Source organism: Heterodontus francisci, chromosome 29 (assembly GCF_036365525.1).
Source record: "Heterodontus francisci isolate sHetFra1 chromosome 29, sHetFra1.hap1, whole genome shotgun sequence".
Classification (NCBI taxonomy): domain Eukaryota; kingdom Metazoa; phylum Chordata; class Chondrichthyes; order Heterodontiformes; family Heterodontidae; genus Heterodontus; species Heterodontus francisci.
In genome coordinates, this window is record NC_090399.1 from 27,847,418 (window position 1) to 27,875,317 (window position 27,900).

At 45.4% G+C, this 27,900-nt stretch overlaps 1 protein-coding gene across 4 annotated transcripts; it reads right to left on the reverse strand.

Moving 5' to 3' along the window:
• Nucleotides 1–9,435: 9,435 nt before the first annotated feature.
• Nucleotides 9,436–25,412, reverse strand: LOC137346205 (RNA-binding protein 4B-like). Of its 4 annotated transcripts, none has more exons than XR_010968684.1 (6): nt 25,139–25,412; nt 21,167–21,473; nt 15,450–16,223; nt 11,650–11,728; nt 11,011–11,188; nt 9,436–9,863 (listed from the first exon to the last, which is right to left on the reverse strand). XR_010968684.1 is itself a non-coding variant. In XM_068009621.1 (4 exons), exons 1-3 carry the CDS (start codon nt 25,241–25,243, stop codon nt 15,457–15,459), a joined length of 1,179 nt encoding a protein of 392 aa, XP_067865722.1. In that variant the 5' UTR covers nt 25,244–25,411; the 3' UTR covers nt 9,436–9,863; nt 15,450–15,456. The 4 variants fall into 4 exon arrangements, 1 of the variants encoding a protein (XP_067865722.1); XR_010968683.1 differs by having other exon boundaries at nt 11,637–11,728; XR_010968682.1 differs by lacking the exon at nt 11,011–11,188 and having other exon boundaries at nt 11,637–11,728.
• Nucleotides 25,413–27,900: the final 2,488 nt, after the last annotated feature.

Here is a 27,900-nt window from a genome sequence, read left to right on the forward strand (position 1 = left end):
AAGTAATGAATGGAAGCTCTTCAGTCCCGAATTGAGATGACCTGGACCTCAGTAGATGTACATAAACAACATGCATTTATATAGCACATTTAACATGATGAAGTGACTCAAGGCGTTTCATTGGAGCATTATAAAGTGTTCAGTACCATTCACGACTCCTCAGATACTGAAGTAGTCCATGTCCATATGCAGCGAGATAATGCAACCAAGAACCAGGCTGAATATAAAATCTTCAGAGGGAAAGTGAAAAAGCAAAGAAAGAGTATGAAAAGAGACCGGCAGCTCACATAAAAGGGAATCCCAAAGTCTTCTATGGGCATATAAATAGTAAAAGGGTGGGAAAAGGTGGAGTGGGGCCAAAAAGGGGATTTACGCATGGAGGCATGGCTGAGGTATTAAATGAATTATTTGCATCTGTCTTTACCAAAGAAGAAGATGCTGCGCACGTCATGGTGAAAGAGGAGGTGATTCAGACACTTGAAGGTTTTAAAGTTGATGAGGAGATATTGGATAGGCGTCTGTACCTAAAGTCGATAAGGCACCAGGATGGGATGCGATGCATCCAAGATACAGAGGGAAGTGGAAATTGTGCAGCCACTGGCCATAATTTTCCAATTTTCCTTAGACTCAGGAGTGGTATCAGAGGATTGGAGAATTGCAAATGTTCAAAAAAAAGGTGTAAAGATATGTCCTGCAACTACGGGCCAGTCAGTTTAACTTCGGTGGTGGAGAAACTTCTAGAAACGATAATTCAGGACAAAATCAATGGTCACTTGGGCAAATGTGGGTTAATTAAAGAAAGCCAGCATATATTTGTTAAGGGCAAATCGTGTTTCACAGACTCACTGGAGTTTTTTGATGAGGTAACAGGGAGGGTTGATGAGGGTAATGCTGTTGACGTGGTCTACATTGCTACAACTGAAGCAGGAGCAATGCAACATCAATTCAGTCCCATTAGTCCACAGGTCGCCGCATATTATTAAAGTTTCCCCACCCAACTGGAAAAACAGACAAATTAAACACTCTAGTAACCCCTGGAATAAAACAGACCAAACCAGGTATCTTTAGACAACAACAAACTTATTAAAAACTAAATCTTAAACACTATTAAGATAAACCTATGCCTAAAGACCTTACAACTTCTTATTTTAACCTAACTCCCCCATTCACACACACACGCATTCAAAACTAACAGTTAACCAGTTTTAAAAATTGGTGTTTTTTTTAAAATTAGCTGGTTCTTAAGAATAAATAAATAAGAAAGTCTTTGTGGGTTACGTTCCTGATGGTTGAGGTATTCTAATGGGAAAATCATCAAATGCCACTCAAAGTCTCCACGCGGATCCGATGAAGCGGTCTCCTAGTGGATAGACATCCAAAACACTTCGTCTGCAGCAGGCATCAAACAGATCTTTAACCAAGGAGTGTAGTAATGGGTCCACTCAGATTTTACATTGGACGAAACTTTACTGCAAATTCCAGAAAATACAATCAGTCGAGAGAGAGAGTCAATCTTGAAGCAAAGACTCTTAAGGTGGAAGTAAAGAAAAGGAATCTTGCTACCTCCAGCAATACAAATGGTCTCTTCAAAAGGGCATTTTTTCTCCTTAGGCAATTAACTCAGCCTGTAGCTCCTTGTAGAATTTCTGCTGAGAAAAAGACAGCTCTTTCCCTTCAGTATGTACACTTTGCTGGTGTCTGGTTCAGCCGGTTTTTGCCAGTTTTACAGTCAAATTGAAGCATTATATACCATGTGACCTCTCTACCTGTTGTGGCCTAGGTAACAAGTGCAGCTGGCACACTGTGCCTCAGAAATCCAGAAGCTTCTCCCTCTGTCTTAAAGGTGCACTGTTTTTAACAGAGTCTTAAAGGCACACTGTTTATAATCCGTGGAGAAAGAAAAAGAAACACTTCCGTGACAACATGGACCTCCAAAAGGCATTTGATACAGTGCCACATAACAGACTTGTGAACAAAGTTAGAGGTCATGGAATAAAAGGGACAGAATCCCAGAATTGTTACAGCGCAGAATGAAGCCATTCAGCCCATCATGTCCGCACCGACTCTCTGAAAGAGCAACTCTCTCAGTTCCATTCCCCTGCCTTCTCCCCATAACCTTGCACATTCTTCCTTTACATATAACTTTCTATTTCCCTTTTGAATGCTTCAGTTGAACCTACCTCCACCACGTTCTCAGGCAGCGCATTCCAGACCTTAACCACTCGCTGCGTGAAAAAGCTTTTCCTCATGTCACTTTTGCTTCTCTTACCAAATACTTTAAATCTGTGCCCTCTCATTTTCGATCCTTTCCTGAGTGGAAACAGTTTCTCTCTATCTACTCTATCCAGGCCCCTCATGATTTTGAATACCTCTATCAAATCACCTCTCAGCCTTCTCTTCTCCAAGGAAAAATGCCCTAACTTCTCCAATCTATCTTCATAACTGAAATTCCTCATCCCTGGAACTATTCTCGTGAATCTTTTCTGTACTCTCTCCAATGTCCTCATGTCTTTCTTCAAGTGCAGTGTCTAGAAGTGGACGCAATACTCCAGCTGAGGCCGAACTAGTGTCTTACACAAGTTCAACATATGTTCCTTGCTCTTGTAGTCTATGCTCCTATCAATAAAGCCCAGGATACTGTATGCTTTATTAACCACTCTCTCAACCTGTCCTGCCACCTTCAATGACTAATGCACATATACACCTAGGTCCTCTGCTCCTGCACTCCCTTTAGAATTGTGACCTTTATTCTATATTGTCTCTCCATGTTCTTCCTACCAAAATGAATCAGTTCACATTTCTTTGCATTGAACTTCATCTGCCACCTGTCTGCCCATTCCACCAACTTGTCTATCTATGTCCTTTTGAAGTTCTACACTATCCTCCTCAGTTCACAATGCTTCCAAGTTTCGTATTATCTGCAAACTTTGAAATTGTGCCTTGTACACCAAGGTCTAGGTCATTAATATATATCAGGAAAAGCAAGGGTCCCAACACTGATCCCTGGGGAACTCCACTACAAACCTCCCTCCAGCCCAAAAAACATTCATTAACCACTCCTCTTTGTTTCCTGTCACTCAGCCAACTTCGTATCCACGTTGCTACCGTCCCTTTTATTCCATGAGCTACAAGTTTGCTCACAAGTCTGTTGTGTGACAGTAGCAAGGATATTATGTTAAACTTGTATGAAACATTGGTTTGGCCTCAGCTGGAGTATTGTGTCCAGTTCTGGGCGCCACAATTTCGGAAAGATGTGACGACATTAGAGAGAATTCAGAAAATATTCACAAGAATGGTTCCAGGGATGAGGAATTTCAGTTGCAAAGATAGATTGCACCAATTGGGGCTGTTTTTCTTGCAGAAGAGAAGATTGGGAGGAGAGTTGATAGAGGTATTCAAAATCATGAGGGGTCTGCACAGAGTATGTAGGGAAAAACTGTTCCTACTTGTGGAAGGATCGAGAGCCACAGGGCACAGATTTAGGGTAATTGGCAAAAGAAGCAATGGAGACATGAGGAAAAGGTTTTTCATGCAGTGAATGGTTAGGATCTGGAATGCACTGCACTAGCGTGTGGTCGAGGCAGGTTCAATTGAGGCATTCAAGAGGGAAATAGGGTTATTATCTGGAAAGGAAAAATGTGCAGGGCTATGGGGAGAAGGCGAGGGAGTGGCACTAGGTAAACTGCTCTTTTGGAGAACCAGTGCAGACACGAAAGACTGAATAGCCTTCTTCTGTGCTGTAACAATTCTGTGATTCTGAAGACCTGGACAATATCCAGGCTTGGGCTGTTAAGGGGGAAGTAACATTTGCACCACACAAGTGTCAGGCAATGACCATCTCCAACAAGAGACAATCTAACCATCTCCCCATGATATTCAATGGCATTACAAGTGCTGAATCTCCCTCTATCAAACATCCTAGGAGTTACCATTGACCAGAAACTGAACTGGACTAACGATAAAATTACTGTGATTACAAGAGAAGGTCAGAGGCTGGGAATTCTACAGCCAGTAACTCACCTCCAGACTCCTCAAAATGTGATGGAACACTCTTCAATTGTCTGGATGATTGTGAAGCTCCAACAACACTCAAGAAGCTCAACAATATCGAGGAAAAAGAAACCTGTTTGATTGGCACCCCATCTACCACCTTAAACATTCACTCCCTCCACCACCGACACACTGTGGTGGCAGTGTATACCATATACTAGATGCACTGCAGCAACTCACCAAGCCGCCTTCAACAGCACCTTCCAAACTCATGATCTCTACCACCTAGAAGGGCAAGGGCAGCAGATGTGTGGGAAAACCACCACCTGCAAGTTCCCCTCCAAGCCACGTACCATTCTGACTTGGAACTAAATAGCTGTCCTTTCAGTGTCGCTGGGTCAAAAACCTGGAACTCCCTTCCTAACAGCACTGTGGGCGTACCTACACCACATGGACTGCAGCAGTTCAAAATGGTGGCTCATCACCACCTTCTTAAGGGAAATTGCCAGTGACGCTCAAAGTTTGATACAGCCACATAAGGAGATATTGGGGCAGATGACCAATAGCTTGGTCAAAGAGGTAGGTTTTAAGGAGTGTCCTGAAAGAGGAACGAGGTAGAGAGACAGAATTGTTTTTATTCTTTCATGGGATGTGGGCATCATTGGCAAGGCCAGCATTTGTTGCCCATTCCTAATGGCCCTTGATTTGAGTACTTTGCTAGGCCATTTCAGAGGGCAGTTAAGTGTCAACCACATTGCTGTGGATATGGAGTCACATGTAGGCCAGAACAGGACAGCAGATTTCCTTCCCCAAAGGACATTAGATTTTTTTTTTACAACAATCAATGATAACTTCATGGCACAGTTAGCCACAATTGAGTCAGTCTGCACCATGTTTTCAGGCCGTGCATTCCAGATTGTAACCACTCACTGCGTAAAAAAGTTTTTCCTCATGTCGCCCTTGCTTCTTTGGCCAATCACTTTAAGTGTGATTTAAGTGCCAATCACGGACTGCAGCATTTCAAGGCAGCTCACCATCACCTTCTCAAGGTCAGTTAGGGATGGACAGTAGATACTGGCCTTGTCAGCAATGCCCACATCCCAGGAATTAATTTATAAAATCTGTATCCTCTTTCCACTCTTCTGCCAGTGAGGACAGTTTCTCCCTATCTACTCTATCTAGTCCCCTCATGATTTTGAATACCTCTATCAAATCTTTCTCAACCTTCTCTTCTCTAAGGAGAACAACCCCAACTTCTCCAATCTATCTATGTAACTAAAGTCTCTCACCCCTGGAACCATTCTCGTAAATCTTTTCTGCTCAAGAGGCCAGAATTAGAAAGAGAATTCGATGAACGTAGAGATCTCAGAGGGTTGTGGGGCTGGAGGAGATTACAGAGATAGGGAGGGGGCGAGACCATGGAGGGATTGGAAAACAAGGATAAAATTTTAAAATCAAGGTGTTACTTAACCGGGAGCCAATGTAGGTCAGGGAGCACAGGGGTGAAGGGTGAACTTGGTGAGAGTGAGGACACAGGCAGCAGAGTTTTGGGTAACCTCAAGTTCACCGAGGGTAGAAGGCAGAAGGCTGGTCAGGAGTGCATTGTAACAGTCAAGTCCAGAGGTTACAAAGGCATGGATGAGGGTTTCAGCAGCAGATGAGCTGAGGCAGGGGCGGTGTTTTGCAGGTGGAAATGCGTGGTCTGAGTGATGCTGCAGACATGTGGCCAGAAACTCAACTCAACAGTTGAATAAAACTCAAACTCCCTGAGGGGTATCCCGTTTCAGTCACCCATATGAACAAACTCCGGAGGTGGTGCACAAGACTGATCTCGTACAGAAACTTACATCTGGAACACTAATTAAAAGCAAATAGGCTGAAGAAGAGAGCACAATTCTTCCAGAGTGACGAACACTAAGAACGGACTAATGGGAGTAGTGGAGGTGAAAATCCTGGTACCATTTTAGAGCAGCTTTAACATTGAAGTTCGGTTGCTAATGGAACCAGTGGCCAAATGACTGTGAACCTATAGGATTTTGTTACATCGACCGCCAGCAAGCTGTTCTTTGCGAATCAAATAACCAGTTGCTGGTCTAACTCTGGGGCTCAAAGGACTGCAGCGGTAGAGGTGTGGCCTGGAGGGGTTTTCAGACATTCCCTTTCCCCCTTACTCTCACGACATAACATGAAGAAATCTTGCAATGTTGCCACATCAGTCATGTTTAGGCTGCAGAGGCCAATTTGTCACAGCTGTTACTGCTCGGGCACTATTTCACAGGGAGACTGGCAACTTGAGTAAATTCAGGAAAGCTGTGCTCTTTTGAGTGGTATAAAAGGGCTGTCAGAAACAATTAGATGCTGCGGTGGAGGTGTTGCAATTCTGGTTGCATCCCGATAGAAGCTTGTACTCAGTGCAAATTGAATGAGATATCTGGGGTTTCAGCAGCATGTGTGGTAAACGATGAACCCTTACACCTCTTGCACAGTGTATGGGAAACACTCCTGATTAATACACTTCTGCTCTTAATTTGAGAAGGAAACGTCAAATGGTTCAAGACTGACGCCAATTTGCTTTATAATGGTTATTTTGTCAACAAATATTTAGTTACAGCCAGGTGAGAAGGGTGTCTAGGGGTCTCTTTCAGCCTTCACCTGGTCTTGCTGTAACAGGGTTTTGCTTTTTAAACACGGTGTTTTGAGCTCCCCCTTGCTGAATCCTTGTTCACCGCTTTCCAATTATAAGGCAAAGAAATAAGCACAAACAGGCCTTCTTAGGTTTAAAGAAAAATGAATTTTATTAAAACTTAAAACTCTAATTCGGTTAACGCCTACGGATACACGCTGCACCCCATGCTAGCATGCATACGCAATACGCACATGCAAATAGAGACAGAAAAGAGAAGAAAATCAGAGAGGTTTGAAGCAGTATCAGAAGAGTTTCTTGTTACTGTGCTTTGAGCTCACTGCAGTCCTTTTGTAGGTAGTTCTTGCTTGTAGGTAATTCTTGCTTTTCGCTGGGGCCCAGTATTCTTCTTAAACCTTGTTCACTGTAGGAGACTTTTCTCTGTTGGGGTTCATGTGTCTTCAGTTCCATGAGAAAGAAATGAGAGCAGACAGGAGAGAGATCTTTTCCAGTCCAGGAGCAAACAGCTTTCTGAGTTCAAATTCTCTGTGGCAAGTTCAAAAAACTCCTACCGCCAGTTAGTCATGTGATAAATTGGTCTGACCACATCTGTTTGTGTATTTGGCCATCTTAGCAGTTAACCTGGAATGCTAGCTTCTCCACCTTCAAAGTCTGGTAATCAAAGGTCCATTGTGGATTAAATTGTAGCAGAGAGTGACCCCTTTGTCCTTTGCAAATACTGTTACTATAGAAATATCTTTTCAGTCACAGGTCTGGTGTTTTTTTTTTAAACAAGATCTTTCTTAGCTCCAGTAAGTTTTAAAATCAATGTTCATGAGGCGAAATTATTGTCTCATTCTTGGCAAGTGGGGGGCTGCATGACAACAAAATTAAGCAAGAATCGATATTACCCTCTCTTATTCTGAATTCAGCCATGGGGAGATGATGGCGTAGTGGTAATGTCACTAGACTAATAATCCAAAGGCCCCAGCTAATACCCTGGGAAACATGGGCTCAAATCTCACTGAGGCAGTTGGTGGACTTTAAATTCAATTAATAAAAATCTGGAATTGAAAGCTACTATCAGTAATGTTGCCATCAAACATAAATGGCTGTAAAAATCACAAATGCCCTTTAGGGAAGGAAATTTGCTGTCCTTACCTGTTTTTTGATGTCATGTGACTCCAGACCAACAGCAATGTGATCGCCTCTTACCCGCCCTCTGAAATGGCATAGCAAGCAGTTGTCAAGGGCAATTAAGGATAGGCAACAAATGCTGGTCTTGCCAGCAATGCCTGCATCCCATGAAAGAATGAAGTCCCTTTGCTAGTTGCCCATCAAGGTGTGCTTTCCTCCACACTTGTTTCGGCGTGACTACTAGTTTTGATCCTACAACTTGGAACTGCAGCTTTTAAACCCAATGAACAAGTGAGCCGCAGACTGCATTCTCGCCCCCAGCAGATCAACTATCCTAGCGGCACAGTGGTTAGCACCGCAGCCTCACAGCTCCAGTGACCCGGGTTCAATTCTGGCTACTGCCTGTGCGGAGTATGCAAGTTCTCCCTGTGAACCGCGTGGGTTTTCGCCGGGTGCTCCGGTTTCCTCCCACAGCCAAAGACTTGCAGGTTGATCGGTAAATTGGCCATTAGGTAGGGGAATTTAGGGAAGGTGGGGATGTGGTAGGAATATGGGATTAGTGTAGGGTTAGTATAAATGGGTGGTTGATGGTCGGCAGACTCGGTAGGCCGAAGGGCCTGTTTCAGTGCTGTATCTCTAAATAAATAAATTTAAAAATAAACACCTCTATCCTCATCTACTGAACCCTTGAAAGTGTAGTTAGCACCTTTGTTCAACAAATAATGGCCACCTTGTTTAACCAAAGCAATCAAGATCATATTGAAACCATGTGAGAAGGTTGCTGTGATTCTGCAATTTCTGATTTAGTTTCAATGACTCCATTGTTCTGGCCAATCTGATATTAACATCACTACAGCAAGTAATGTTTATAACTCCCTTTCAATAAGTATGAGTGTGGACTACTGCCAGTCTCTATCCACTGCACTCTCTACAAGTGACCATGGCTGTCAGACACTGCCTTCACTTACCTATTGTTTTACGACACTTATTACAAAAAAAGCTACTCATCCCTTGCACTCTCGTACATTCAAACTAGGTGGCACCAGGCCTGCTTGTTAAAAGTCCATTCTTGCATCTTCACACTTTTGTCTGTCGCTAATTGGTTAGCTATTAAAATATCATACTGATATTGTGTCTGATCACTGAGCTTTCTTTGGGAATAGGAACCTAAACCTGCACTTATCTACCAATGCGAAGTACATTCACCTCTTCTGATATGGGTGGATAAGCTCAAGACAGCTCTTGCACAGCTTAATCTGCTAGTTATAGCATATATCTTGCTCTTCTTTCAAGTATATAGAAGATAAAGGGATAACGTAATTGAGGTGCTTAGGATGATTACAGGATTCCACAGGTTAAATAGAGGCTACTTCCTCCAGTTAGGGGGAAATCTGTAAAAATGGGGCATAACAGGCACATTTTGTTTTGTCACCCCAGAGCCAAAATAAAGGACTCAATTTGTAAGAAAATTTACGTGGAAGAGAATCAGTAGAGGTGAACAGGCACAATACTGTCGACAGCAGTGGTGCATCAAACTTTTATGAGCGTCAACTGGTCTCAATGATTACTTCTGGGTCAGAAGGGCATGACCCTTTTTTTTTTATATAAACTGTGCAAAGAAACTACCGTGCACTTCCCTCCAAAATAAGACTGATGGCAAAAAAACATTATACACGCACTCCGTGTCAGGTCAAATACTAATCTTTATTGCAGGGTTCTACAAGGAAGGGTGGCTATATTACAGCCACATTCACATTTAAACTAGAGGATAACTTCACGTCAGACAGAGCACTTAACCATCACAGAACAGCTACCAGTAACACAAAACCAAAAATATTTTATTCTTTTATTTGAAAAAGAAAATGCAACATATAGAGCTTCAAAAATAAAAGCAAAACGGTCACAGATCATCTTGGGAAATGGGGGGGGAAAATCAATTTTTGCATCTTTTTTTTTAAAAAAGAGAAACATCAATATTTAGTAATATAGATAGCATTTTCCCTGGTGTCCTCCGCGCTAAATCCCGACGGTGAATGTAATCCGCACAACGTACGACCCGAGTTTGTGTACACACCAAGGGAACCGCGGTTCTCATCAACGGGTATTACCAAACCTGTGAAAGGAAGCACATCACAAACTGTTCAAAGACATGCTGATTGCCACAGGCGGAGTACGCACACACAACTCGCGAAAGCGAGCGGCTTGGGCAACAATCACTGCCACTTAATACTGTGCCCGTTATGTTTTTTTAAAAAAAAGATATGATACCTGGGAGGGCGGGGGTAGGGGTGGAGGTTGGTGGGGAGAGAGGAGGGGAAAGAGAGATGATTAAAGAATTACTGAATGCTTTTTTTTAAAAAAAAATTTAGCCTCGCCCCTCCCCTCAGAGTCCTCTGGTAGCTCAGTTTCTGAGTGTACCACTTCAGCATAGTACAGATGAGCCAGGCAGAGTAGTCACCCAGGATCAGTTAGTATCTACAGGCCCAGGGCCAACCTTTTGGGGTGGGGGAAACGGGGTTATCAAGATTAGGGAAGGGGAAAACCCAGCTGGGATGTCCTGCTTCTGATCACTTAACCAGCAACTGCTGCAGGAGACGCATGTCTGGTGAAGACACGATTAAACCTGACTGAATAAACCGCGAGCACGCTCACTGACCAGGTTCACAAACAACTGATGCCTTTACGACCTCCAGAAACACCTGCAACCAAAGCTCTCCTAGCCAGCATCCCACCCTCTGTAAACTTGAGCATGATCAAAACTGCGCAGCCTGTATCCTAACCTGCACCACGTTTTGTTCACCCATCACCCCTGTGCTTGTTAATCTACATTGGCTCCCAGTCCAGCAATGCCTCGATTACAAAATTCACGTCCTTGTTTTCAAATCCCTCCAGGACCTCACCCCTTCCTATCTCTGTCATCTCCTTCAGCCCTACAACTCTTGAAAATCTTGGCGCTCCTCCAATCCTGGCCTCTTGCACATTCCTGATCATCATTGCCTCACCACTGGCGATCGTGCCATCATCATCCTGGGCTCTAAGCTCTGGAATTCTCTCCCTAAAGCTCTCCGCCTCTCTATCCTCTAAGTCACTCCTTAACACCAACATCTTTGACCAAGCTTTTGGTCGCCTGCCCTAATAATTTCATATAGCTCATCAAATTTTGATTGACAATCATTCCTGTTAAATGCTTTGGGAAGTTTTACTACATTAAAGGCACTACATAAATGCAAGATTTTGTGGAACTGCACAAACAGGAACACCTGTCTCCCGGAGCTGACAACACGGCAGCCTCCCACTGAAGTCCTCCTTAGATTGCGATCAGATTCACCACGCAGCAGTCAGTTTAATTTCCGTTTTTGGTGGAGCAGCTAACATTCTGCCTTCGCGCACACTCTGCACTTCCATCTTTGGAGCCTCAGCCGGTGGTGAAAATGGCGACTGGGAAGGGACAAGAGCAGGAAGTTAAATAGGCAGCCGCGTTGTCAGCGCGCCTGGGATGTTTTCCTTGTACTTGGCGCCTCTCCGCCGTATTAGGCCCGAGACCCTGGGGGAGGCGGGGAGGGGAGAAGCGTGCGTGTGCCCGCGCGCGCGTACGTACGCGTGTGTCGAGAGATCACGCACTTGACCCGCGCCGCGTCGCTCCGCGCTGCCGACACCCGCTGAACGGAGAAAAAAAAGGAAAAGGGTCACTCGGGACAGGCACCCATTGGAACCACATCCCAGTGAGAGTTGGGAGAGCGGGGCGGGGTGGGGAGGAATGGTTTAATGGGAGGAGGCAGGTGGGTGGAGGGGGTGGATAGGGGAGTGGGTAAAAAAAAAAAGTGGAACAATTCCAACAGAAACAAAAAAGAAAACGGACAAGAGAAACAGTTGCTGCGCCAGTTACCACAAAATGCAACCTGAAGCTAGTCTGAGAGTTGCTACTTTCCACTGGCTCCGATGGTGGGAACAGGAGCTGAGTTTCCAACAGGCACAAAACTGTTAAAGAGGAGGGGAGACGACACAGCATTTCAGTTCATTCAACAAACCTACAATCTCCGCGAGCTTCAAAGTGGCTTTTCTTTTTTAAAACACACACAAAATTGTTAGCAAGACTGTCAGACATTAAATGCGTTGACGCTCGTTATTCATCTCGGTACCACCGACAAAAGCGTTCTCTGCACTCTATGCAACTGGCCTTGTAACAGCTCATGCAGTTTGCTTGCTCCTGGCCTCTGCTTCCGTTGATGCCTTTTCCCTCCTGCCGCATCGCTGAGCGGGGAGAAGGACCAGGACTCTTGGATGCTTTCGCAACAGTTTGCCTCGAGATCGGCATCGAGTGGGTATTAGTTTAGGATTAGTACTGGAAGCAAAAAAGTTGGGGGGTGGGGGGTGAGAGGAGGAGAGTGGGCGGAGGCAGTAGGGTGGAGGGAAGCTTAGAAGTAGTCTTTTCCCCCCTCTCTCCCATGTAAAGAGATATCAGAGCACGGAAATACATTGCTGCGAATGGCCTTCGAAAGCAGGTAAACCGCATTGTTTATAGAAAATTAAAACACGAAAAAATGCCTACAATCTTAGCCGTGCACATAACACATCTCTTCATTTCTTCACGACGAGTGGTGAAAAGGGTAGAAAACAAAAAAAAAAGGACATTGCTAGTCAGGCAAAGGCCCAAATGGCCTCGCTATGCGGTCAGAAAATACTACTTACGCGCAACATGCCTCTGCACTGCTTGTTCTAGTTTTATCAGCTTTAGCAGTAGAACTAGCAACTGGCGAGGGAAGGTGGTGAACAAAAGGCTTTATTTCCCCAAAAAGTTTAACAAGAGCTGTGTCCCAACCCTGCTGGCTCAGTGTGAAAGTGTGCTGCCGAGTGTTGTATGCAGTCCTAAAGAAGGGGGAAGGTTTGAGGGTTCGATCTTGGATCCGTACTGTCACGGAAGTAGTTAATTTCAAATGGGCTGGGAGCAGGGCGAGAGAAAAAGGACAAATTGAGCACAGTTCCCAATCCTACAATGCTATTTACTGACCACTGCTGGAAAGTATGTAGGTAGGAATGTAATTGAGCTAGTCAGGAGTGGCCCTGCTGGTCAAAAAGCACATCAAAAAACTGCTAGACAGGCTGAAATATGCAAAATGGGTCAGGTGGGTACTGGAAAGGTGCCTGTAGACATATATTCATACAGGACTGAGTACCTTCTGGAGAGAAGAAAAGAATTAGGGCAACAAACATCAAAGAGTGCCAACTACATGTAGCCAGAGTGATGTGATTTTCTGGCCCATTTAAGGTACATACACACACACACACAAGCACACAGGTAACTCAACCTGGAACACACAGAAGGCAGAACAAATGCAACTGTGAACCAGCAGAATAGAGGACAGTACAGTAGCCAGCAGTGTTTAAAAAGTTGACAATGACAGATTGGTCAAATTGATCATTCGTGCCAAAGCAGCCACCACATGGACAGATCCAAGGGTAAGCTCTGACCACAGCCAGCTGACTCCTGCCACACAGTAGCACAGCAGAACTCAGCCTGGTCTTCAGAGGCTGGAAGAAAAGGAGATGCTCGCAGCTAAAGAGCACAGTGGATCGACCAGGTCAGAACTACTGTTGGCGGGCGGCCACACTCACCCTTTCAGAGGCAAAACTCTGAGTTAGGTAAGGGATGCACTAACAGGTCCTGCATCACAGTTCATTCACACAATTGTAGTCTCTACTCAGCTGCTTTTCCCATCTTACCTGGACTCACCTAACTCCCTTACATCAGCTCATTGCCTTCTGCTGGTCGGATCAACGACGTGAAGAAGATAAACGCCTCAAAGTCTTAATTTAAGGTCATTGGAAAAGGAACTGGGTGGGAAGGGGGAATGGGGAGATGAAATAGTTTTTAAAAATGTAGCAAGTTGTTGTGATATGAAATTCATTGCCTGAAAGAATGGTGGAAGCAAATTTAATTGTAACTTTCAAAAGGGAATCGGATCCCTACTTGAAGGGGAAGGAGTAGGGGAGTGGGACAAATTGAATAGGTTTTGCGAACAGCCAGCACAGACACGATGAGCTGAGTGGCCTCCTTCTATGCTCTGAGATTTTAAAAGATTCCATTTACTTCCTCACTGCTCTTACCCAACCCTGGTCAGATTGTACAAAACTCCGAGGGGGTTGGGGGTCTGACAAAGTGGATGCAGAGAGATATTTTCCCCCGGCTGGAGTGCCTGGAGCACAGTCTCGGGATAAGGGGTTGGCCATTTATGACTAAGGAGGAGAAATTTCTTCAGTGTTGTGAATCGTTGAATGCTCTAACCACGAGGACTGCGGATGCTCAGTCGTTGAGTCCATCTAAGACAGATGGACAGATTCTTGGGAACTAAGGGAATCGAGGGATATGAGGACAGTGCAGTTAACTGGTGTTGAGGTAGAAGTTCAGCCTTGAACTTACTGAATGACGGAGCTGTTTCAAGGGGCTGTATGGCCTACTCCTGTTTCTTAGTTATGTTTGCAGCAATTCCTCTATATTCTCTTTGGACTGCTGAGAATCGCCCTCGCGATGGGGAGTAGCGACACACATTAGTCAGGGGGTGTGGGGGGTGGAAAGTGGTCCTATGTATAAGGAGTTGGATGCTGTGGTACAATGACTTCAGAATTCAGAGGAGCGCAAGTGCCACACCTGTGATAAGTAACTGAACATTCAGAGTAGGTAGGAATGAAGGGGGGAAAAAAAGTTACACCCGAACTTTGTCAGGACATGCACGGAACTAAATACTACAGCCACCTCGCGCACATTGGAGCTACAAATGAAAGCAACACAAATGCTGGAAATACACAGCAGGCCAAGTCAGCATCTGAAACAAGGAAAAGACGGGTTTGTGTGCGGTGAGATCTTTGACCATGGGACGGAGATCCTGGATCACAGCGGGAACCCGTCCTTCTCTTTCCAAGATGCCAATTGATCTGAAGTGCACTTCCGGCATTTTCAGCCTCCACCTCAGGAAAGGCGCAGTCACTTATTTTTTGGCAGCGGCCAGAGATCCTGCTGCATTCCCAGTGGCCCCACTCAAACCAGCTCGAGATTGGCGGCGCACTGCTTAAACTAGACAGAATTCGCCCCGCGAAGTAGACACAGGCCGCGTAGTCAACGAACCGCAAACAGTGAGAAAAGCCGGTCTTTTCTTTTCTTAAGACGGAAGGCGTCAACCTACCGAACAGGACGCAAATTTACCCGGGGAAGAAATCTGAACTGTAGCCAGGCCGCTGGGAGGTGCCGTGCGTACAGGCACGATGTCAAAGGAAGAGCACGATCCAACAGTGTAGATGTGTGGGGGGGAGCTTCCCCCCCCCACTGCTGGCCCTCTCCTCTCCCTCCTAGTCAGGTAGGCAGCGGAAGGAAAAGACCCATGTGTATGGAGAGGACCTGAGGATGAGAAAGCAGGCACCAACACCGCGAGAGCTTCGATTCTCAACACCATAAAAAGCAGTTTAAAAACAAGAAAAAACACACGCGCACAAACAGGAAGGGCGTTCCAAGGACCCGCTCAAAAACACTGCACCACCTCTTAGAGCAGTAACCTTAAATCGGAACAGTAAATACGGAGAAGAAAAGGCGGAACCAATTCACGGAATCTATAAGCCGCCCAATTATAATTCCAATACAAGATTACAAAAGGTGCAGCCTATCTATATATGTATAGATTTTAAAACGAATCAGATGACTCTCACTCACCTTTTGGTTAATAAGCAGAGTACTGTGTCTGCTCTGCATAGGCTTCAGTCGTTGTACCTGAAGAGGTGTAGGCAGCACTGTTGCTTGTTGAGTATTCGTACCCGTAAGCATTGGCGTAGTCAGCAGTGGTATAGCTGGCACTGGTGTAGTCGGAGGTCGTGGTGGCAGTGGCATAGTTGTTAGCATAGTTGGCTCTGGCATAGTCTTGGGCGTAGCTGGCAGCAGCAGCAGCGTAGTCGGTATAGTCAGCAGTGGTGGTGGCAGTGCCATACTCATTGTTGGCAGCAGCGGCGGCGGCGGCAGCAGCAGCATATTCGGTAGCAGCGGTGGCATAGTCGGTGATTGTCGATGCCGTAGGCCGCCGGAGTGGGCTCCGGTCACGGGTGTAATAGGTTGGGGGATGGGAGATGGAGCTTTGGCTGTACGCCTCCAATGCTTTAGGCATACGTTCTCTCATGGCAGAGCCATAGGCGGCTAGCGGAGTGCCCCAGCGGTCAGGGTACGGCGTGCCCACTGCTCCATAGGCCCCCGCCCGGTACTTCTCATAGTAGTCGACATACCGGCTGTCGTAAAAGGGCTGCTCCCCATACCGGTGGTGGATGGCGTAGGGGTCAAGGTAATCGTGGGCGAATCCAATGCCCAGGTCCTGCCGGTCTGTTGGGCACTCTTTGGACCAATGGCCATCTTTGCCGCACCTGAAGCAGGTGTTCTTCTCGCCCATCCCAGGCTGTACCCGCAGCCGACTCTTGGACAGTTCAACGTGAATCCGTTTGCCTTTAGTGAAACAAGAGAATATTCGCAGTTAATGATACGACACAGATTTAAGGAAATAGATTTAAGGTCATCGGTAAAAGAACCAGCAGCGGGGAAAATTACACGGTGAGTTGTTGTGATCTGGAATGACAGCCTGAAAGCATGGTGAAAACAGATTCAACAGTGATTTTTTTTTTTAAATGGGTAAATAATTGAAGGGAAATAAAAATTGCAGGGCAATAGGGTAAGGGGACTGGAGTGTGATTTTTTCAATGATTCTGTCCAAAGAGCCAGTGCCGGCACAATGGACCAAATGGCCTCTTTCTGTGCTGTATGACCCTGTAAAGAGAGAAAGTAGAGGGACCCGAGCTTCTGTTGACCGAGTTAATCGGTGACATGCTGCTATGTACTGATTTTAAGTGGTCGCCTCACATAAAATCAGTACATTACTCCCCCTCCACGTCCAAACCACGACTACCTTGTTCCCTATAGGACAGCTGTGGATCAGTGGGTAAAACTCTCGCCTGCAAGTCCAGGACCCACTCCAGATGTTTGAGCTAAAAATCTATGCTGACATTTCTAGTGCAGTACTCACGGAACACTGCACTTTGAGATGCTGACCTTCAGATAAGATGTTATGGCAAGGCCTCGTCTGGCGCCTCAGGTGGACTGAAAAGATCTCAAGGCACTATTTCGAAGAAAAGCAGACGAGGTTTCCCCGTGTCCTGACACCATGACTCTCAGCTTATCTGGTCACCATCTTATTACTATTTGTGGGATCTTGCAATTGGTTGCTAAATTTCTATAACAGTGGCTACTTCAATGATTGTCAAGCACTTTGTGACATCCTGAGGTCAGGAAAGATAAGAGAGGAATGCAAGTCTTTCTTTTCCTACAGCAGCAAATACACTCACAACCCAAGTCTGGATGGACCCATTTATAACGGGACCACTGGGTGTTTTTACAGTTCAACTGGACAAAGTATGTACATCTCTGTAAATGTTAATGCACCATATTTAAATCCCAGCGACAGCACCCATGATGATGGTGCAGCGGGGGCTGGGGTGGGCGGGGATGTACAGAGATGGAGGGGAAAGATTAGCGTTGCAATCAGAGGGTCTTCTCTTCAAGTTACAACAATATCAGTCACTCTCAAAATGGTCAGATCGACTTATATTTAGGAGTGCGCTTGTTCTCTGATATCTAACTGTACGAGAATATAATTCAGGAGGGTTAACAGTCATCGCCTCCTTGCAATCTGAATTGGATATTCATTTCTTCTACACATTTTCCTTTTATCCTTTCGAATGCAAACAGAAACCATACAAAGGAGGCCAAATATGAATCATTTAGCTGTTTTATGTCATGTCAAGCGAACATAGATCATTGGTAATGATCAGACATTTAGCGTCTGCACGTTACAAGAGAAAGCCATGCTTTTGCACTCACGGGAGGTGGTCTTACTTTAAGTTAAAGTAAGTCTGTGGCACCTTCCTGCATTCTACTTCTTTAGCCTTGCAACTTTCTGCTTGAAATATTTTGTTTTATAATGCTCCTGTGAAACGCCTTGGGATGTTTTATTATGTTAAAGATGCTATACAAATAGAAGTTCTTTATGTATTTGACTTGACTGGTTATGCGTTTTTTTTCATATAACCCTATGTTACTCGTTCTAAAGGATCGGAAACTCCCCACACACTAGGTGTGAGGACTAATCACCGAGACAACCTAACATTTCTTATTAAAAGGGGAAACAACATTACAATGCTCACATTGGTATTTTAAACCAGCTATCATCTGTGTCTTATTGCAAACCTGTATGAATACACTTTGCTTGCATGGTTACCTAGGTATCTCTTTCTTTTAAAAAAGTGTTCCCACCTGCCAAGAATGAGGCACATTGATTTCACCACATGGACATTAGATTTCAAATTGTTGCTAGGAAGAGGAGAAGGCCTGTGACAAAGGGTTGCCAGGCCCCAGGCTGGAAAGACATTTTTGCATATTAGACTGCTTGGAACAAAGGAGCAAGCCCCTGCTCCAATACAATCCAGAAACAGCCTTGGTCAGATCAGTTAGTCACATGACTAACTGGCTGCTGCAGAGTTTGAACTGAGTGGTTAAATTGGAGAGAGAGTGTTTGAACTGGCAGAAAGCTCTTTGCTCCTGGATTGAAAAAGCCCTCTCCTGGCTGGCTCGTCACAGCCTCTCCTGTCTGCTCCCATCTCTTTCTCACAGAACTCCCAAATCCACTGAAGACACATGAACCCCAAGAGAGAAAAGTTTCCAACAGTGAACAAGGTTTCAGAAGAATACTGGGCACCAATGGAAAGCAAGATCTACCAACAAGCAAGGACTCTACCGTGAGCTTGAAGACCTGTACAAAAACTCTTCAGATATTGCCTCAAACTTTTCCACTTTATTTGTTCTGCTCTTTTCTGTCCCTATCTGCATGTGTGTATCGTATTTGCATGCTAGCGTGGGCACGTAGTGTATCCGCAGGCATTAACCGAATTAGAGTTTAAGTTTAATAAAATTTCACTTTTCATCTTTAAACCTAAGAAAGCCTATTTGTGCTGGTTTCTTTGCCTTATAATTGGAAAGCAGTGAACAAGGATTCACCAAGGCAGACCTCAAAACATGGCACGTTTAAAATTAAACCTCGTCACAACAGGACCAGATAAAGGCTGAAAGGGAACCCTAGACCTCTTTCTCACCTGGTCGTAACATCAGTCTGATTTATGGGGGGGGGGGGGGTCAGTGTTGACACTTCAACAGGGAATACCAAGAGGAACTAAGAGTCTGATATTAGAGGCTCTGCACTAACAGAGATATTTGCTGATTTCTATTCTGTGCTGAGGTTGAGGGATGATTTTTATTGTCCCATCCCTGCTGATAATCTGTTCCACAATTCTACCTCTTCTTTACTAAACAAAAAAGTTGCTGAAATTGCTTATTTTCCTTTGGCATTCTTAATTTTGACATGGTGTCTCCTCATCCTTTCCTGCATTAAAATTAAGAATATGGAATTTGAAAGACCTCTATCAACCCACACTCTACTCCCAAACCTTCCATTATCCTCTTCGTCAGCAGACAGTTAAATCCCCAGGGTGGACAATGCTTCCTCGTCATGCCACCCTCTAAGTTTAGGAGTCAGCAACCTTGTAGCTTTTCCCCAACAATTTTATATGTTCATTGTAACATAGAAGACAAATGTCCAGATACGGGCTCACCAAAGCCAGATATAACTTAAGCAACACCTCTTTAGACACACGTCATACCGAGATCAGCATCCCGGCATTTCATCTGCTTTCTTCCCTGCTTGCAATGAACAGTTCATTCATCAAAATCCCCAGATCTCTCCTGCCATTATCTCAAGTACACTTAATATGGAGTCAACATCGTTTTTATTTTTAAAAATAAAAACATTTATTCTCCTGAACCACCGCCTCTGCCCAATGCCCACCTCCTTTTGGATTTCTGCTGATTGGCCCCTGCATCCAATTTGGTCTCTTTTGGCTCAGTTGGCAGCGCTCTCACCCGAGTCAGAAAGTCTTGGGTTCAAGTCCCACTCCAGAGACTTGAGCACAAAAATCAAGGCTAACACTCCCAGTGCAGCACTAAGGGGGTGCTGTACTATTGGAAGTGCGTCTTTCCGATGAAATGTTCAACTGAGGCCCCATCTGCCCCGAGGTGGATGTGGCATTATTTGTAAGAGCAGGGGAGTTATCCCTGGTGTCCTGAGCCAATATTTATCCCTCAATCAACATCACAAAAACAGATTATCTGGTCATTATTACATTGCTGTTTGCGGGACCTTGCTGTGTGCAAATTGGCTGCTGCATTTCCTACATTACAGTAGTGACTACACTCCTAAAGTACTTCATTCGCTGTGAGTCATGAAAGGTGTTATATAAATGCAAATCTTTCTCTTTCACATTTTTCTTATCCGTAAAATTATGACTCATGGGCAACATTTCAGCCTCCAAGTCATTTGTAATAATTCAAAATAAAACATTACTCTTTTTCCTCATTTCCGACATACACTATTGAGTATTATTGCTAATGCTTTTTAAAACCAATTTAAGCCAAATAACAGGCAAAAATTGGGCTGGGCCCCCATCCCTGTCAAATCTGTGTTGAAACAGCCCACTTGTCTCTCACAGAAGCCTTACAACTAGCAAACAATCTCTAAAGCCTAGAGCATATTAAGGGAAACTACTGAAGTGTACAAGCATTCAATTTGTCAGACGGGACAAATCCTGAATATTACCTCAATGTGAAGCAAGATGGTAAAGTGGTAATGCCAGAAGTCATTACCAATCAAAAATAAACGTTCAGCAGATACCAGAAAGAGCACCTTCAGAAAATGGGTGGGTATTGGTTGGTCTGTCAGTCAAGATAGTAGATATATAATCAATAAGAGCACCCAGAACAGCTGGATGGTACTCGGAGAATGATGGAATACTGTAAGAGGTGAGGTGTGGGGGCCTTTTCTCATTCTTTAATAAAAAAGACCTGCAACTAACACTCCATCTAATTTATTTGGGAGTGTGTACAGCCTTTGGGGGGGGAAAGAGGGGGGAAGAGACAGACAGAGAAAAACAGGGGGAGAAACAGAAACACAGAGAGGGAGAGAGAAACGGTGGAAGACAGAGACAGGGCGGAAAGAGAGAGAATAACAGAGACAGACAGGGAAGGGAGGGGAAGAGAGAGAGAGAGAGAGATAAATATCACTGGTTCTGTCTTAAATCCTGATTGTAGCAGTGAAAGGAGTGTCTGATCCACTATCTCAGCTGCCTAGAAGCACCAGTAATAATTCAAAACCCCATGAAAGGGAGACTAGTCACGTTGACCTCTAACCCCCTGCACCATCAAAAACATGGAGCGCTATCACCTGCAAGACTAAGCAGCTCAACAGTTAAGCTCAATGGCTTGCAGCAACTGCCCGCCATTAATTTCACCTTTGAACTCTGTGCCATCCAGCCCCTTGATGGCTGCCATGGCATCCTCTCCCCTCTCCATGTGTACGAACGCGTAATCTTTGATGATGTCACACTCGAGGACGGTTCCGTACTCCTCGAACTTGGCCTGCAACTCCTGGCTGGTGCAACTGGAGCTCACTTTACCCACATGGAGTTTGGTGGAGGATTTGGTCATGCTCTTGCTGGCCTCCACATTGATTGCAACCCCATGCAACTTATAGTGATGCAGGTGCTCGATCGCCTCCTTTGCTGCTTCCTTGTTGTCCATATGGACAAATCCATAGTTCTGTTTTAAAAAAATAATTTACAGCAGTCAGTAATGAAATTAGAAGACTAAAAAAAAAATCAAAAAATAAAACTTTGTGGACATACCACCTTCCAACATGGAACCGAGCCACAGAGATCAGGATAATCCCAGGCTCAGCGTCTGTGTTTTTTTTTAAATCTAGCCTTTCACAGGATGTGGGCATCACTGGCAAGGCCAGCTTTCATTGCCCATCCATGGCTGCCCTTGGGAAGATGGTGATGAACCACTGCAGTTCTTGTGGGGAAGGTAATCCTGCAGTGCTGTTAGGGAGGATGTTCCTTCATTGTCACTGGGTCAAAATCCTGGAATAGCTGATATATTTACAGTTCAGGACAGTATTTGTTTGCTTAAATCAGCTCATCACACAGCCAGGCCAGCAAAATGTGTGCCAGATTTGGTCTCAGCCTTGACTCAGTCAGATGATTGTGGGTTCAAATTCCACAACAAAGCCTTCAGCACAAAATGCAGGCTTTTTTTCTTTGTTCTTTCATTGGATGTGAACATCACCAGCAAGGCCATCATTTGCGCCAATCTCTAACGGCCCTTGAACTGTGGTTTGCTAGGCCATTTCAAACGGCAGTTAAGAGTCAACCACATTGCTGTGGGTCTGGAGTCACACGTAGGCCAGACCAGGGAAGGACAGCAGATTTCCTTCCCTAAAGGACATTCGTGAATCAGATGGGTTTTTACAACAATCGATGATAGTCTCATGGCACCATTACTGAGACTAGCTTTCAATTCCAGATTTTTATTAATTGAATTTAAATTCCAACCGCCACGGTGGGATTTGAACCTATGTCCCCAGGGCATTAGCCTGGGGCTCTGGGTTGAGCTCAGTGACATTACCTCTACACTGCTATCTCCCCGATTACAGTGCTGAGCGAGTGCTGCACTTTTTGAGGCGCTGTCTTTCTGGCAAGATGGTAAACCGTGGCCACATCCGTCCTCTCATGCGGACATAAATAATCCCATGGCACTAGTTCAAAGGGGAGACTGGGAGTTCTTCCAGTGTCCTGGCCAATACTTATCCCTCAACTAAAATCATCAAAAAAAAAAAATTCTGGTCAAGATCCCATTTCTGTTTGTGGGACCTTACTGTGGACAAATTGGCTGCCACATTTGTTACAATAGTGGCTACACTTCAAAAAGCACTTAATGGGATGCAAATCGCTTTAGTGAGCCCAGAAATTGTGAAAGGCTGCAAAAGCAAATTAGCTAGTCCGACGACACTTCTCTTTCCCCATGGCCCCGCTATTTTTCTCTCTTTGACAAATTAACCAATCACTTTAAATCATTGCCCTCCGGTTCTCAACTCTTCTGCCAATGAGAGCACTTTCTCTCCATCTACTCTGTCTGGACCCCTCATGATTTTGAACTCTATCAAATCTCCTCTCAACCTTCTCTTCGGAGAGAAGCCCCAGCTTCTCCAATCTATCCAGCTAACTAAAGTCCCTCATCCCTGGAGCTAGAGGCCTGCTCAGGTCGGGAAAAAGGAACCCGACTGAATCACAGTGGACCCGAGCCCGACCCCGACCCGGCCTGAGTCCCTCTGATTTAGCCCCGGGCCTGACCCGACCCCGCCCTGACTCGACCCAACCCAACCATTCGTTTACTTACCTTCCTGACACTGAACCTGCAAGAAGCTGCAGCGCGCTGCGCAGACTCAGTTTCGCCTAGACTCCAAGCTCAAGTAAGTTTTTAAAATTTCAATAACTTACCAGCAGAGCACTTACCGTGTGTGTCCGGCCTGGCCTGACCCCGAAAGCCGGACCCGACCCAACACGTCACCGGGTCCCATCGGGTTCGGGAGCAGGCCTCTACCTGGAGCCATTCTTATCTGCAGCCTCTCTAGATCCTTCACACAGTTCCTAAAGGGTGGCACCCAGAACTGCCCAGTTGAGGATGAAGCAGTGATTTGCAAAGATTCACCATAACTTCCTTCCTTTTGTACTCTATCCCAGTCTCAGTTCCTTGTTCAGAGAACCACAGAATGATTACAACGTAGGTGACGACCATTTGGCCTCCTGTGCCGACTCTCTGCAACAACAATTTACCTCGTCCCCCTCCTCGGCCTTTTTCCCGTGACCCTGCAAATTTTCTCTCTTCAGATAATTGTCCAATTCTATTTTGAAGGCCCCGATTGAATCTTCCTCCACCACACTCCCAGATCTTAACCACTTGCCCAATAAAAAAGATTTTTTCCTCATATTACCGTTGCTTCTTTTGCAAATCACCTCAAATGGGTACCCCCTGTTCTTGATCCTTCCGACAATGGGAATAGTTGCTCCCTATCTACTCTGTCAGACCACTCATGATTTTGAACACCTCTATCAAATCTCCTGTTAATCTTCTCTTCGTCAAGGAGAACAGACCCATTTTCCTCATCCCTGGACCCATTCATAAATCTTTTCTGCAACCCTTCCAATGCCTCAACATCCTTCCAAAAATGTGGTGCCCATAACTGAAAACAATAGTCCAGTTGAGGCCAAATCAGTGTTTTATACAGGTTTATCATAGCTTCCTTGTCTTTGTACTTTATGCCCCTACTTATAAAGCCCAGGATCCTGTATGCTTTATTAACTGCTTTTTTAACCTGTCATTCAACTTTCAAAGATCTGTGCACATATCCCCCCCAGGTCCATCTGCCCCTGCATCCACTTGAGAAGTATACCCATTATATTGCCTCTCCTCATTCTTCCAACCAAAATGAATCGCTTCACACTTTTTTGCATCTAATTTCATAACACAAGAACATAAGAAATAGGAGCAGGGATAGACCAGCAAGCCTGCTCTGCCAGTGAAAATGATCATGGCTGATCTGGAGACTGAACTCCACTTTCCCGTCTGCTCGCCATATCCCTTGATTCCCTGAGACACCAAAAATCTGTCCATCTCAGCCTTAAACATACTCAACGATGGAGCATCCACAACCCTCTGGGGTAGAGAATTCCAAAGATTCACAATCCTTTGAGTGAAGTAATTTTGCCTCATCTCAGTCCTAAATGATCAGCCCCTTATCCAGAGACTATGCCCCCATGTTTTAGATTCCCCAACCAGTGGAAATAATCTGAGTGTCTACTCTATCCAGCCCCTTTAGAATCTTATATATTTCAATGAGACGAGTTCTCATTCTTTTAAACTCCAGAGAATATAGGCCCAATTTACTTAGCCTCTTGTCTGCCCATTGCACCAACCCAGTCAGTTACTACCCTCCTCACATTTCGCAATACTTACAAGTTTTGTATCATCGGCAAATTTTGAAATTGTGCCCTGTACACCCCAGTTTAAGCCGTTCTCAGAGGTCAAGAAAAGCTACATTAGCCGACAACAGCATGCGGGCTTGGTTCGGTCTCGACCACTTCCATCTCCCACCCCTACTACAATGAGCACCGCTGGAAAATGTTTGTGGTGGGTGGGGGGAGGGCGCTGGGAGAGAAGGAAGCACGCCCGCGATGTCACCCACAGTCAAATAGCAATGGCCAGGCTCACTGGCTCATGAATGAGGGTCAAGGCTCTCCCTTACTGTCAATAATGAGCGTTCCCCCGGTAACAACCTCTGACCTTGTCCCCTTGCATGGTGTCAGTCCGGCAGTTGCCCCCGGCGACGGCCCTCCTCCCCCCCCCCTCCCTCTCTCTCCCCTCACCTTGATCAGGTCGCACTCGCTCACTTCGCCGTACTTCTCGAACAGGGCCCGGATTTCTTCGGACGTTGCCGGCCGCGGCAAGTTCCCAACGAAAATTTTAACCATTTTTAAAAATCCCCACAGAAAAATAAAGTTCTGAAATGGAAATACTATATTTCCGAAGGTCGGGTTGAAGTTGGACGCTAGGGGGGGGGAAGGAATCCGACTCCAATCAAACTCGCGCTCCTCCACTCTCTCGCTGCGACATAAAATGGCGGCGGCAAAGGGCGAGAGCTGGCGGATGAACCCGCCCTCCCTTAAACCCATTGGACAACCGCACGGCACGGTCGGCGCTGATTGGTGCCCGCTCACGTCAGTCAGGGCTTCGACCGTCGCGACGTGCCTGAGGGCGCTGCTTGCGGGTCATTGGCTCCTTTGAAGGTGTCAATCAATTGGCAGCCCCGCCCACAGCCTGCGTCGGATTGCGTCAATTGCAGCCGCTTCATAATTTGGGCTCCACTTCCCGCCCCTCAGGTTGGGCGATTTCTGTGCTGGTTAGAGCGCCGCCATCTTTGGTACTGGCTGGACAACCTCTATGGAGAACACGTGTGGCTGGGAGGAAACGGGATAAAGTAACAGAAAAAGCAAATAAAATCTGCACATACAGAACACGTTAGAAAATTGATATGCTCGTATTTGTGTCGCACATTATCACCTTGAACAGTTTCACATATAATTAATTGCTTTTGAAGTGAAGAGTTTTAGGTTCTGAACAAGGGTCACTGACCTGAAACGTTAACTCTCTCTCCACAGATGCTGCCAGACCTGCTGAGTATTTCCAGCATTTCTTGTTTTTATTTAAGAGTTTTATAGAGTCATAGAGTCGTACAGCATAGCCCACTGCGTCCATATCGACCATAATGCCTATCTATACTAATCCCACCTGTCTGCATTAATTCCATATCCCTCTATACCTTGCTCATTCAAGTACCTGTCCAGATGCCTTTTAAATATTGTTACTGTTCCTGCCTCCACCACCTCCTCTGGCAGCTCATTCCAGATACCCACTATTCTTTGTATGAAAAATTTACCCCTTTGATCCCCTTTAAACCTCCTCCCTCTCACCTTAAAGCTATGCCCTCTAGTTTTAGTCACCCCTACCATGGGAAACAGACTCTGGCAATCTACCCTATCTGTGCCTCTCATAATTTTATATACCTCTATCATGTCCCCTCTCAGCCTCCTTCGCTCCAGAGAAAACAGACCCAGCCTATCCAATCTCTCTTTATAACTCAAGCCCTCCAAACCAGGCAACATCCTTGTGAAACTTTTCTGCACCCTCTCCAGCTTAATCACATCTTTCCTGTGGTGCGGCGACCAGAACTGCACACAGTACTCCAAATGCGGCCTAACCAACGTTATGTACAACTGTAACATGACGTCCCAACTCTTGTACTCAATGCCATGGCCGATGAAGGCAAGCATGCCATAGGCCTTCTTCACCACCCTGTCTACCTGTGTTGCCACTTTCAGGGAACTATGTACTTGCACCCCAAGGTCTCTCTGCTCAAGAACACTCCCCAGGGCCCTACCAATCACTGTATATGTCCTACCCTGGTTTAACTTCCCTAAATGCATCACTTCACACTTGTCTGCGTTAAATTCCATTTGCCAATCCCTTGCCCACTTTCCCAGTTGATAGATATTCTGTTGTAACCTTAGACAACCTTCTTCACTGTCCACTATACCACCAATTTTGGTGTCATTTGCAAACTTACTAATCATGCCCCTTACATTCACATCCAAGTCATTAATATATATGACAAACAACAGAGGGCCCAGCACTGATCCCCGCAGCACACCACTGATCACCGGCCTCTAATCTGAAAAACAACCCTCCACTACCACCCTCTGCCTCCTATCACCAAGCCAATTTTGTATCCAATTTGCTAGCTCACCCTGGATCCCATGTGTTCGAACCTTCTGGACCAGCCGACAATGCGGGACCTTGTCAAAGGCCTTGCTAAAGTCCAGATAGACAATGTCCATTGCCCTGCCCTCGTCAATCCTCTTGGTCACCTCCTCAAAAAACCCAGTCTAATTTGTGAGACATGATTTCCCACGCACAAAGCCATGCTGACTATCCCTAATCAGACCTTACCTTTCCAAATGCATATAAATCCTGTCTCTCAGAATCCCTTCCAATAGCTTTCCCACCACTGATGTAAGGCTGACTGGCCTGTAGTTCCCTGCTGCCCTTCTTAAATAAAGGCACAACATTAGCTATCCTCCAGTCTTCCAGTACCTCACCCGTGGCTAACGAAGATACAAAAATCTCTGCCAGGGCCCCTTGCTTCCCATAGCATCCTAGGATACACCTGGTCAGTCCCTGGGGATTTATCCACCAGGATATCGCTGTTCCCTCCCTTGAACTCACTAGCTTCCATGACCTAGTGTAGTCAGAGCTAAGCGATCCCACAACCAACAGTTAAGATCAAGCTCTGCAGTTCTGCCGCATCCAGTCGTGAATGGTGGTGCACATTTAAACAACTAACAGAAGGAGGAGGCTCCACAATCATCAGCAGCCTCAATGATGGGGGAGCCCCGCACATTAGTGCAAAAGAGAAGGCAACCATTTGCAACCATCTTCAACCAGAAGTGCCGAGTGGATGATCCATTTCAGCCTCCTCCTGAAGTTCCCAGCATCACAGATGCCAGTCTTCAGCCAATTGAATTCACTCCGGGTGATATCAAGAAATGGCTGAAGGCATTGGATACTGCAA